The following is a 12,095-nucleotide window of genomic DNA, read 5'->3' as shown; positions in this document are numbered from 1 at the left end:
GTTGTTGTGATGCCTCGTGTAAGGAGGAGAAATGCGTACCATCACGTTTCCAAATTTGATAAAGGTCGGATTGCAACCTATCGAGATTGCGGTTTATCGTATCGCGACATTGCTGCTCGCATTGGTCGAGATCCAATGACTGTTAGCAAAATATGGAATCGGTGGGTTCAGGAGGGTAATACGGAACGCCGTGCTGGATCCCAACGGCCTCGTATCACTAGCAGTCGAGATGACAGGCATCTTATCTGCATGGTTGTAGCAGATCATGCAGCCGCGTCTCGATCCCTGAGTCAACAGATGGGAACGTTTGCAAGACAACAACCATCTGCACTAACGGTTCAATGACGTTCACAGCAACATGGACTATCAGCTCGGGGACCATGGCTGCGGTTACCGTTGACGTTGCATCACTGACAGGAGCGCCTGCAATGGTGCACTCAAATAACGAACCTGGGTGCACGAATGGCAAAACGTCATTTTTTTTTTTTTTGGATGAATCCAGGTTGTGTTTAAAGCATCATGACGGTCACATCTGTGTTTGGCAACATTGCGGTGAACGCACACTGGAAGCGTGTATTCGTCATCGCCACACTGACGTATCAACCGGCGTGATGGTATGGGGTGCCACTGGTCACACATCTCGGTCACCTCTTGTTCGCATTGATGGCACTTTGAATAGTGGACGTTACATTTCAGATGTGTTATGACCCTACATTTTAGCAGGATAATGCACAACTGCATGTTGTAGGTCCTGTACGGGCCTTTCTGGATACAGAAAATGTTCAACTGCTGCCCTGGCCAGCACATTCTCCAGATCTCTCACCAATTGAAGACGGCTGCTCAATGATGGCCGAGCAACTGTCTCGTCACAATACGTCAGTCACTACTCTTGATGAACTGTGGTATCGTATTGAAGCTGGATGAGCAGCTGTACCTGTACACATCATCCAAGCTCTGTTTGACTCAATGCCCAGGTGTATCAAGGCCGTTATTACGGCCAGATGTTGTTGTTCTGGGTACTGATTTCTCAGGATCTATGCACCCAAATTGCGTGAAAATGTAATCATGTGTCAGTCCTAGTATAATATATTTGTTCAATGAATACCCGTTTATCATCTGCTTTTCTTCTTGGTGTAGGAATTTTAATGGCCAGTAGTGTATGTTCCTCAGCATCAATGCTGAGTGACACTTTGTAATGGATCTGGGAGATGTGTTATTTTCTACCGGATTTGTCGATACCAATTCTAATGAGGGAAGTTGTAAATGTTTTCTTATATTTTTGTCAGAATATTTTTTTTAATTTGCCTTATTTTATGCTAATTTGCTTATATGTTTGAGAGTGACAGCATATTGATTAATACTAGTAGATGTGACGAAGAATATCAAAGAGACTGGTTACAAGTGGAAGCTTGTGTGTTGTGTAAAATGTCATTGACGCTGGAGTCGTCTTTGACCGTAGTCAGTCAGCAGTGAGCTCTCGATGTGTGCGACAGCGGAACAATGTGTAGGTCGCCGTTATAATAATTTGCTAGTGAACAGGAAAAATGAATTATGTTACTACTTTTTTTATATAAACATCAAGAAGGAACCACATTCGAAGAAATGGTATTTGAAGCACCAAAAATGAGGCAAACACATTGAACCACGTCATTTCTGCAGCTGACAAAACTGCATTGTGGAGTCATACTTTCACTAGACGACTGAAGCCAACACAGAAAAGTCAAATACCATCTCATAAACATTTCACAGAAAAGTGAGTGCTGTCACGAAATATGCTAAATTCAAGTATATAAAAACAGTGAGCATATTTGAACTTGCATTCAGGTGATAGCAGATTTCAAAGACATAAATTTTCTCTTATTTTTTATCTTTGCCTCTCTCTCTCTCTCTCTCTCTCTCTCTCTCTCTCTCTCTCTCTTTCTTTCTTTCTTTTAAGTAACCTCCCTGAAGAAAAATGGAATTCAATGTACAGAAATATGCAATAAGTATAATGTCATACCAATTCCCAATTCTCAAATACGTCACAGATAACTGGAGAGACTCTTATAATAATGAATTACCATGCATATTATTAACATAAAAATTGATGACAATGGACTAAACCATGTTGCATTAATTGCAGAATTTTCAAACACAGAAATGCAAATACTGACCACAATAACAATTTTTCCAGTGTTACGAGGTGTGTGACCAAATCTCCATCGAACAGGCTGGCTGCTCTTCAGTACCAAAGTCAGATTGTGTAATTCAGTTAGCAGTGTATCTCCACTATCTCCACCTTCATGAAGATGTACTAGGACTACTGGCAGTGAAGCTCGATCTGCACGTTCATCTCTTCCATTGCTTCTTGGACCAGCATCCATTTCCACCACATATACATCCCTGAAAAACAGATACTTTTAACAGAAAACAAAGAATACAATCCAGGGTAAGTGCATTGCAAATAAGAATAATGTGGGTATTTAGCTTGGAATAAATAAATTTCCGTAGTTTTTGAAATTAAATATTGTAGGCCTACATTTATATTACATTTTCCCAATGAAACATACATAGCAACCATAAAATATTCTTTAAGATTATGGCCTTACTCTTTTAAACTACATATCTCACACCTGCATACAGTATACTCAATACTTTCTTTCCAAACAACCATTTGAATGAGGTTTTTAATCTTTCTTCATTATCTTGAGAAAATTTATTAACAGAGTAATTGTATGTCATTTTCTTTCTTAACTGAACAACTCACCTGTATCTGCAATCTTTAATGGCAGCTTCACATCTAATGGGATACTTGTAGACTAATCAATGTGTACAGATACATAAAAACACAATTTTCATCTCCTACCTTATTCCATTCATGTAGACAAATAGTGTTCTTGGGCCGAAGGGGTGAATAGCATTATTCTTATTCAGAATCCTTTCAGATGCTTTTGTTTACATGCTTCTATATTAATTTTTCTATTCTTCCAATTATTTCAATTATTTAGAAAAAATCACATGTTACTTCCCCAATCTTGCAAAGAGACAAAAATTATTGTCTTTGCTTATGAAATTTTCTGTTCCTCTCAGTCAGGCCCTCTGGACTGTGATGATTTTACCAAGGGTTCAGTTTCATGATGCACTTGATCCTGACAAATGTAATATGAGTATTACCCTCTTTAACATTCAGCTTTGGAAAACTGTTCCATCAAAAGTGAAAACTAATATTTCCAGGCACAAGCAGGGTAATAATGAAGCATCCCCATGCAAAACATCACAGTTCTCCAATTTCATGCTCTTTGATTGTGCACATTGTGCCATCAAAGTACGCTATTTACCACCTAAATATATATATCACCAGTGATTTAAACAAGTAAGTACTTCACTCTATCATAGAAGAATGTCTGAGAGAATAGTGGATAGCTTGGAGTCAGGGCAATCTAAATAAACTATGCAAATATTGGTAAAGAAAAATAATGCTTTCAACAGATTTACAGAAAGGTAAATTTAACACCAGGAAACAAATAGAATTTCGTACGAAATTATCCACAGAAATGACACAGCAAAAAGGAAAAACTATGAAATTATCCAGAGAAATGACACTGCAAAAAAGGAAAAACTGACAAAATTCTAGGAAATCACAATCCAAGACAAGCTTAAATGGGGCATGCATACAAATTCCATTGCCTGTAAGTTGTCTAAAAGCATATTAGTGATGAACATGACTATCAAATATACATAAAACTAAGTTTCATTCATTTTTCTCATCAAATTTAAACCATGGAATAGAAGTATGGAATGCAACAACATGAACCAACCGAAGCACACTACTAATACTACAGAATGAAGTTATCAGAATTATCTGTGCTACCAAACCTAGAGAATCATATCAAAACCTGTTGCCAAAATTAGGTGTGCTCCCAATTATAGGTGTATATATAATAAAAGTTATATTGCTTGTGAAGACAATAAATCCAAACTTAAACTGTGACTTACACCAGCATAATAAAAGACAAAATTATGGTACCATGTAAATTTCCGCAGAACAGCTTTGCATGAAAAGCATGCACTAAATGCTGGGCTGAAACTAGCCAATGCCCTACCAAAAAATCTCACAGCCCTTCCTACTAGCTAATTAAAAGATCTGCCAAAAGAATTTTTACTGTTAATCCATTTTAGTCCCTAGATGAATTCTGTACCTTACTGAAAAGTGGTTTGCCAGTATGTCAAGCCCACAGTTTTTAGGTAGTTCACAAGCAATCTAATAATAATAAAAAACATTTGTAAAACAGTTATCTGTATATTAACAAATGCAAAATGCATTAAAATGTAAAATTTCTTGTTACACATAAATCTTTAGATTGTGAAATCTGTATGATGTCCTGAAAATGTAATATTTCTATAGTTTATGTTTGATTATTTGATGTTTAATAATAATAATACTATAACTTCAAGAAATCTTTGGAGGCCAAAACTGCTTAGGCATTTCCCACTCAAATATACAGACTATAGAGAGGAGGCTGGGTGGACAACAGTTAAGAAAGAGCACATGTCCAGAGCCAAATCATTTTTGTGTCATGTTGGAGAAGTGTGACCCTTCTGATTATCATGTATAGCCATCTAATGCAGCAACAATAGCAAATAAAGTGTTCTGACATGTGAATACTCATGATAGAATGAATTTTACCCTAATAACTTCTGAGTAGGGAATGCTCTGCATTCTGAGAGCTGGAAGTTAAGTATTGAATGAAACTCATTCCAGAAAATAACTTTGCATTAGTATCATTTAATGAAATCGAAAACCTGGAAAAATGTTCAATATATACTACCTCTAATATGGATTTTTTTCTTTATATGTACACTCTACGGAAGAGTAAACCAGTGAATCCAGCAAGAAACAAAAAGTAGAAGTTGACATGCCCTCCAGTGCACAGCATATGACAGCGACAGAGAGATAAGATGTACTTGATCTGAATGAAGACAACTCTATCACATCCTCACAGCAAAAAAGGTCCTGAAATTGTGGAACTTGAGTATAGGGAATATCTATGCAAGGAATAGCATCAACTCCTTGACACTGTATATAGGAAACTGATTTTCACAAACTGATCCTTCCATCCACACTGAGCTACAGAAAATCTTTAACAGCTTGACTCATAACAACTGCCACTGACCTTGGCCCACCTGATCCACACAACACAAGAGAGCAGAATGACAACTATTCTAGTATTCAATAGTTCTTCCTCCAAATACCCAGTCACTCCAACCCAACATGCCAAATTTACAGTAACACATAAAACACATCAACTGTTTACTGCAATGACTCAAATCCATTTCTAGAACTCTTCTACTTGAAATTTCCCTTATTACCATTTATGTGACCTCTACGTACACCAGCATCCATATACACGTAACCCTTCTGCCCATCAAAACAGTATCCCCCAATTTTCTTCTTCTTCCTCTTCTCCTTCTTCTTCAAGAAATGGTCCTGCTTATGCAGGTCATTCACAAAGCCTCTTCCAGTGGTAGAGTATCAACATCACTTTCAACAATGAATCAATCATCCCCAAATACCAGCAGGAAAGTATCCAGAAAAATCTGTTTCTTGCCACCCTAGCCAACTTCATCCTTTCTGCATAACTGCTTAACCTACAGAACCTAACTTACAAACAGATCATGGTGGTTATGCGAACCAAGATGGCCACAGTCTAAACTATATCATGAGTTGCAAGAAAGAGGCATTCCTAACTTCCAGAACTCTGGCATGAAATATGTTCACTGATGAAATGTTTCTCTTTCGGACTCTTGGTGAAGATGAACTACTGGACCTGCTTCACCCATAAGTGGTAGCATTGGTCTCTCAGATCGTGGTGCTCTATTTTTCTGTGATAATGCCTACACTGATTATGTTGCAACCTCAAACATCAAGCTGAGCATTTGTCTCTGATGTGAAAATGTGGCTTTGTAATTGTTGCTACCCACTATTACAAATTTATCAAAAAGGCTTCATAGGCCGGTTTTACAGTTAATGTATGTAGATTCTGTGTACCTCTGATCTCTCATTTTACACAAAGTCATTGTAGCTTTCAACAATATTACAAGTAATAGTTCACTCTTTTAGTAAACAATCACTGTTAAGTAGCAAAAAGATGTTTCTATTTCAGTTTCAATAAAAATGTCAAAAGAGACCCTGAATGTAAATGTGTTATGGCGACGTCATCTGGTGGTCCAGTTGGATTTACGACAAGCGGATGTTTAGTGACGACTATGGTTCATATGACTCCTCTGTTCCTGAAAATGATATGCTGTCATGGTCCACTGATAATACAAGACTGAAATTGATGAAAATGAAAGTAAAAATAGTGAATGCCATGACAATGGGAGTTCAGATTATGGTGCAACAGAAGAAGAAAACAGTTTTCCTATGGGGAAAAATAAGTGTTTCATATGGAGCTCAGAGAGACTACACAATCACAGTAAAGTGTGGGAAAGTAGTGTTATAAAACTAAAAATGACAGCACTAAAAGGCAATTCCTGAAGTCTGAATAGAATTCTATGCCTGATGAAGTATGGCACTTAGTATTCAGTGATGAGATAATTACAAAAATTGTTAGCTGCACAAAAATAAATCTAGGGGTACTTAGAAGGAATCAGAAAATTGTTATACCATCTGCCATCTGGACTAAAATATCCAGTCACTGTTCTCTACAGACACTAATGGCAGCAAAGATTTTCGAGGAGTATGTCCTTGAAAAGAAGTCAAGTCCTCTTATTGGTTTGTGATTTGATGACTCATCCGACTCAAAAAGAAAGAGAAAAAGAACAGAAACTATGCCATTTTGTAGCACATGCTTCTGTTGATGAAATATTAATTCCACACAGAAGCGTGTGTCAGTTCCAAACACTCATGCCAAATAAACCAGTCAAATACTGAATAAAGCTCACGTGTCTTACTGATGCTCATAATGCATATCTTCTAAATCATATACTGGGTGTCCCATTTATCTTGACAACCCTTAATAACTGTTTGTCCAGATGAAAATCACAAAATGTTTCAAGCAAATGTTCTTTAGCCATCAGGGGGACATCAATCAGTATGACTGCTTTCATTGTAGCTTTGTTTCTTACAAACATATGAACAGTGGTATGACTTTTTAAAATGCACCCTTTATTTTTTATTCATTTCCTCTCCTAAAGATCTATTCAAAAATGTATCACAGTGTACCATTCACTGAAACACAACATTATTAATTACATAACACAACACTGACATTGACGTTCCCGGTGCTTAGTGCAGGTACTCAAGGTAATGGAACACATCCATGTGCTGACATTGACAGAGGACAAATGTAAACCTAAGTAAAATGCACACCCATCATTCCATCAGCCATCATCAGTTAAAGAGTTGTGTGAGTAAAATGTACACCAACGAATCAGTCGACACAACGTTTCTTTTATTGTTGTTGTTGAAGGTAGGCGAAATGCCACCCAGGCAGCAGAACTGTACAGAGAGCGATATCCTGACAAGAATCCACCTTCCCAATGGATGTTTTCTCATCTTGTTGCAACACTTCAGGAAACGGGAAGTTTCAACCCATGATAACGCAATTATCGTAGCACTCACACAGATAAAGCTGCCGAAGTTACTGTTCCTGCTTTCGTTGCTATGAATCCACATGTGAGCACACGACAGTCTGAATACGAGATGGGCATTCCTAAAACCAGTGTACATCATATTCTTACGTGTCACCGGTTCCATCCTTAACATGCACACCTACATCAAAAATTGCATGGGAATGATTTACAAAATCGTGTACAGTTCTGTCAGTGGGCACAGCAGCAAATCCTTGGCAACCCGAACTACTTCTCCAATGTTCTATTTACTGATGAATGTTCCTTCTCAAAAAAGGACAGGTAAAGACAAGGAACATGCATTACTGGTCCAGCAACAACCCACGATGGCTCAGACAGGTGAACGTCAGTGTCAATGGAAAGTTAAAGTCTGGTGTGGGATGCTTGGTACTACAACTAATGGTCTTTATTTCATAAATGGTAGTCTAAACGGCACAGCATATACCAACTAACTCAGATGAATTCTTCCTCCTCTTCTGAATGAATTGTAGCTAAAAACCAGAATGCTTATGTGGAATCAACACGATGGATGTCCAGCACATAATGCCTTGTGTGCACATCATGTTCTGAACCAAAGGTATCCTACCAGATGACTTTTCTCTTTGGGGATGCATTAAAGACATTGTCTATTGCGGTATTACAACAACTCCAGAGGACATGCAGGAATGTATCGTGCTTGCTTGTAATTCTCTTCAGTGGGCAGCACTGGAAGCATGAACAATTCTTTCATTCAATGAGTGCACCAGTTTATCAGTGTCCAGGGCCACCACTTTGAGCACCTTTGAATGTTCTAGTCCTGGGCAATGGTACAGGATAGTTAAAGTCAGTTTTGTGATATGTTTTTACTTGGTTTTCATTTGTTTTCTGACAACTCCAGCAAGTGGACGAGTTTGTGATCCCGGGCTCAAAGTCAATGTTGTGTTATGTAATTAATAATGTTGTGTTTCAGTGAATGGTACACTGTGATACATTTTTGAATAGCTCTTTAGGAGAGGAAATGAATTACTGAATAAAAAATACAGGATGCCATTGAAGAGTCATATCGCTGTTCATATCTTTGTAAAAAAACAAAGATACAACAAAGGCAATCGTGCTGATTGATATATCCCTGATGACTAAAGAACATTTGCTTGAAACATTTTGTGATTTGCTTCTGGACAAACAGTTATTTAGTATGGTCAAGATAAATTGAACACCATGTATATACTTGGGGGAGGATACTGATGGAAAGACATTGTTAACTGAATGAGAAAATGTTGAGCAAAATCAACACAATGTGTAGTGCACCTTGCTACACCAACATTGGGAATTAATTGCAACATAATGGCAGACAACTGACTCTCATCTCTTGAACCGGTGTCTGAACTGCGAAAGAGGAAACTCAACTACAGAGGAACTCTAAGAAAGAATTTAAAAAAGAGATAAAATTAAACAAGTTGGCTCTTACAGTACATGGCTTCACTAGTAATGCAATACTGTTGTTTTATGTGCCTAAGAAATATAAAGCTGTGGTTCTTGTGTCATCGATGCACCACTCAAAGTACCACCTGTCATAAACAGCAAAACCTGACTTTATTTCCTTCTGTAATGCCACCAAATCTGGTGCTGACACAATGGATATAAAATAATGCAAACTAGTCAACAAATCATCAAACCAGGAGATGGCCACTGCTATTTTCTTTTTCATATCAGTTACCATTGTAAATAAGGGAAAAAACTGAACAGATTCAACTTCATGAAGATATTAGCAACTAATCTAATAAAAACACATATGATACGGAGGCTACACATTCCAAATATACCAGCAGAAGTGAGGAAAATAATAACAGACACTTTCTGACAGCAGGATGCAGAAAGAAACATGGACCAGAGATGATTAAAGAAAAAGCCACTATTGCCCATATAAAAATGCAGGAAAACTAATTACAAGTGCATCAAGTGTGGGACATAAAATGCTTGGAATGTTCTAAGAAGTTGTGCAAAGAATGTGTAATGAAACTGTAACTTCTTTATGGTGACAATGCAATTTTATGAACAAGACACTACTGAACACAATGTTATATTACTATTATGTGAAATAAATTATACATCAATGTAAAAGTGGGGTATATGAAAATGAATTTCACACAAATTCATACTTTTCTAATAAGTGTTTTTTGTTACTTAACTGTAATTTGCTGTTTAAAAACCATTTTATTATATTTAAAAACATGAAATATGGAAAAAAACTCAGTACTGTATTGAAAATCTGCAAGTAAACTCAAATAAAAATGACAAGGCCTGAGAGACTGATGTTAACAATAATGTGCCAAAATTTATGTTACCATTTCAGAATTAAATCACTGAACTTATTTTCCCTGCTACAGCTTATCTCACCCACATGCAATCACTTAACTCTAGTCCCAGAACTATCAAAATGCATATCATTCAAATCAAGTTACCACATAAACAGACTCATCTCACTTAAAAACCATCCTGTGTTCCCTGCCCAGCAGGCTATAGGGTAACGACTACCTTCAAACAGGCAGAATGCATTAATGGAAAGAGATGGACTGTCTGCATTAGACCATTCCCTGGACTTGCTCTACAGCATGAATGAAGGTACCTGAGGGAGTGGACCACCATCTAGGCAATTTGGATCCTCATTCATTAGCTTTCTTTAACTCCAGAGATGGGAGCTCATACTCCAACACATCTGATCATCCTGCTACAATCCCACACCCAACCTGTTAGCTACCTTTCCCTCTTTTCCTTCCTGTAACTCTCATCCCCTAACTCCCACCCTCAGAAGCCACAATCCTGATATTTTATTGTTTTGCTCTATTCTTCTTTCCATCTGCTTTGTTTCTTTTCCTCTTCTATACATATCTTTGCTTCTTACTCTATTAACTCTCATCTAAGATCTTTGGACTGTAACTGGCACAGTGCTTACTGACGTCCTGTCAAAAGGTAATGATAGTTTTTTTATTTGTTTAAACTGAGCTGGAAGTTCTACTTCCTGAAGACAAAACTACTGGTTAATCTATACCACTTCATGTCAGTTTGAGAAATTTCTGAATTTAATTTTCTTTTTTTAAAATTAGATGTTTATTCTCATGAGTTAACATAACTTCTAGTTGAACTTGTACAATATTCAAAGTAGTCATCGCTAATAAATTATGTGTCATGTTTTTTGTGGCACCCTGTTACTGAGCTTAGGTATGTACAAAGTCAAAGGAAAATTAAAACAGTGGAAAAGTGCACAAAAAATGCAAATAAACACATTAACATACAATGTACATAACAAACAAAGTTTGTTAGCATGATTTTGAACACACACCACATTACAACAACATACTAAAAATAACAAATTCTGCATACTTTACTGACTTCTTTTCAATAATTTAATAAAGGGGAAAATTTCTCCCAGCAATTCAAGTTTGATTTTTTCCATATTATTTTTGTATTTCAATTATAAAGTATGAAAGAAATTGTAAGGTACTCCCACAATTTCCCAAGTGTTTAAAAACCACACACACACACACACACACACACACACACACACACACACACACACACACACTCTACATTCATTCCCTCTCTCTCTCTCTCTCTCTCTCTCTCTCTCTCTCTCTCTCTACCAAAATAACATGTTTCCAGTGCAACACCACACAGTATTGCAACTCATTACTGTGCATAAAGCAGCTCAAATTGCTCTGTATTATGTTTAAACTCATGCAGTGATTTTTTTCACAAATGCATAATAAAAATAAACAAACAACACAAACACACCTCATAATTACTTAATACTTGCTAATCCAAAGTGACTTACATGGGATTGTCTCCAATGTAGTTTTTGTGAAAGCAGCCCTCCGTTCTAATTTGTACAGCCCGTGAAGCAGAAACAACACGGCTTTCAGACAACGATTGCATGTCGCAATATTCCTCTGGCCACGACAAACCCACAGTAAGCTCAATTCTGTTTGCACCTTGTACTTCTGTATAGGAAGCTAGATCCTTAAACTGATGGTGTAAATATCTCTGCAGAGCTCTTCTGTTTCGCCACCAGTGTTGTGAAGTGTTGAGCTCAGTATGTGACTCCAGTGTAGATCCATTAGATACCTTACCAGAAGAAAGTAAACACGCAGAAAGACATTATAAACAGGATGCTATAAAACACAAATATTAAATAAAATTCTAATATTATAAACAGTCTTCACAAAAATGTAGGCTCTGTTATTGTACCTGGCTATTCTGCAGAAACACTACTACACCCAAGAATCTCACAATAATGAATAATCAAGGTAGTGTTTATCGGTGCTGAGGAAGAGTGTGGCACGAAGGTTAGAAAAAAAAATGAAAGACATTTCAAAATAACACAGATACTTCATGCTCTCTGCAGTGAAAATTTGTTTCGTTGTGCATTTTTCCCATAGTTACATTCCTTTGTATATCGAAACATGTCATATTGTTGCTTACGACACTCCACTTCACAAAGAATGCTC

General features: G+C 37.1%; 1 protein-coding gene across 3 annotated transcripts in view; it reads right to left on the bottom strand.

The window, feature by feature from the left end:
* LOC126278245 (uncharacterized) overlaps nt 1-12,095 on the bottom strand; it is a 230,757-nt gene that overhangs the window by 135,104 nt on the left and 83,558 nt on the right. For all 3 annotated transcript variants that reach the window (XM_049978230.1, XM_049978232.1, XM_049978231.1), the window contains exons 7-8: nt 11,423-11,712; nt 2,154-2,382 (exon numbers count right to left, since the gene is read on the bottom strand). In XM_049978230.1, the coding sequence (XP_049834187.1) occupies nt 2,154-2,382; nt 11,423-11,712 (519 nt within the window). The remainder of the gene's footprint in view (nt 1-2,153; nt 2,383-11,422; nt 11,713-12,095) is intronic.

The sequence above is a fragment of the Schistocerca gregaria genome, chromosome 6 (genome assembly GCF_023897955.1).
Source record: "Schistocerca gregaria isolate iqSchGreg1 chromosome 6, iqSchGreg1.2, whole genome shotgun sequence".
In the NCBI taxonomy this organism is placed as follows: Eukaryota; Metazoa; Arthropoda; class Insecta; order Orthoptera; family Acrididae; genus Schistocerca; species Schistocerca gregaria.
The sequence above is the reverse complement of the archived record's forward strand: the minus strand, read 5'-3'. Positions and strand labels throughout refer to the sequence as shown.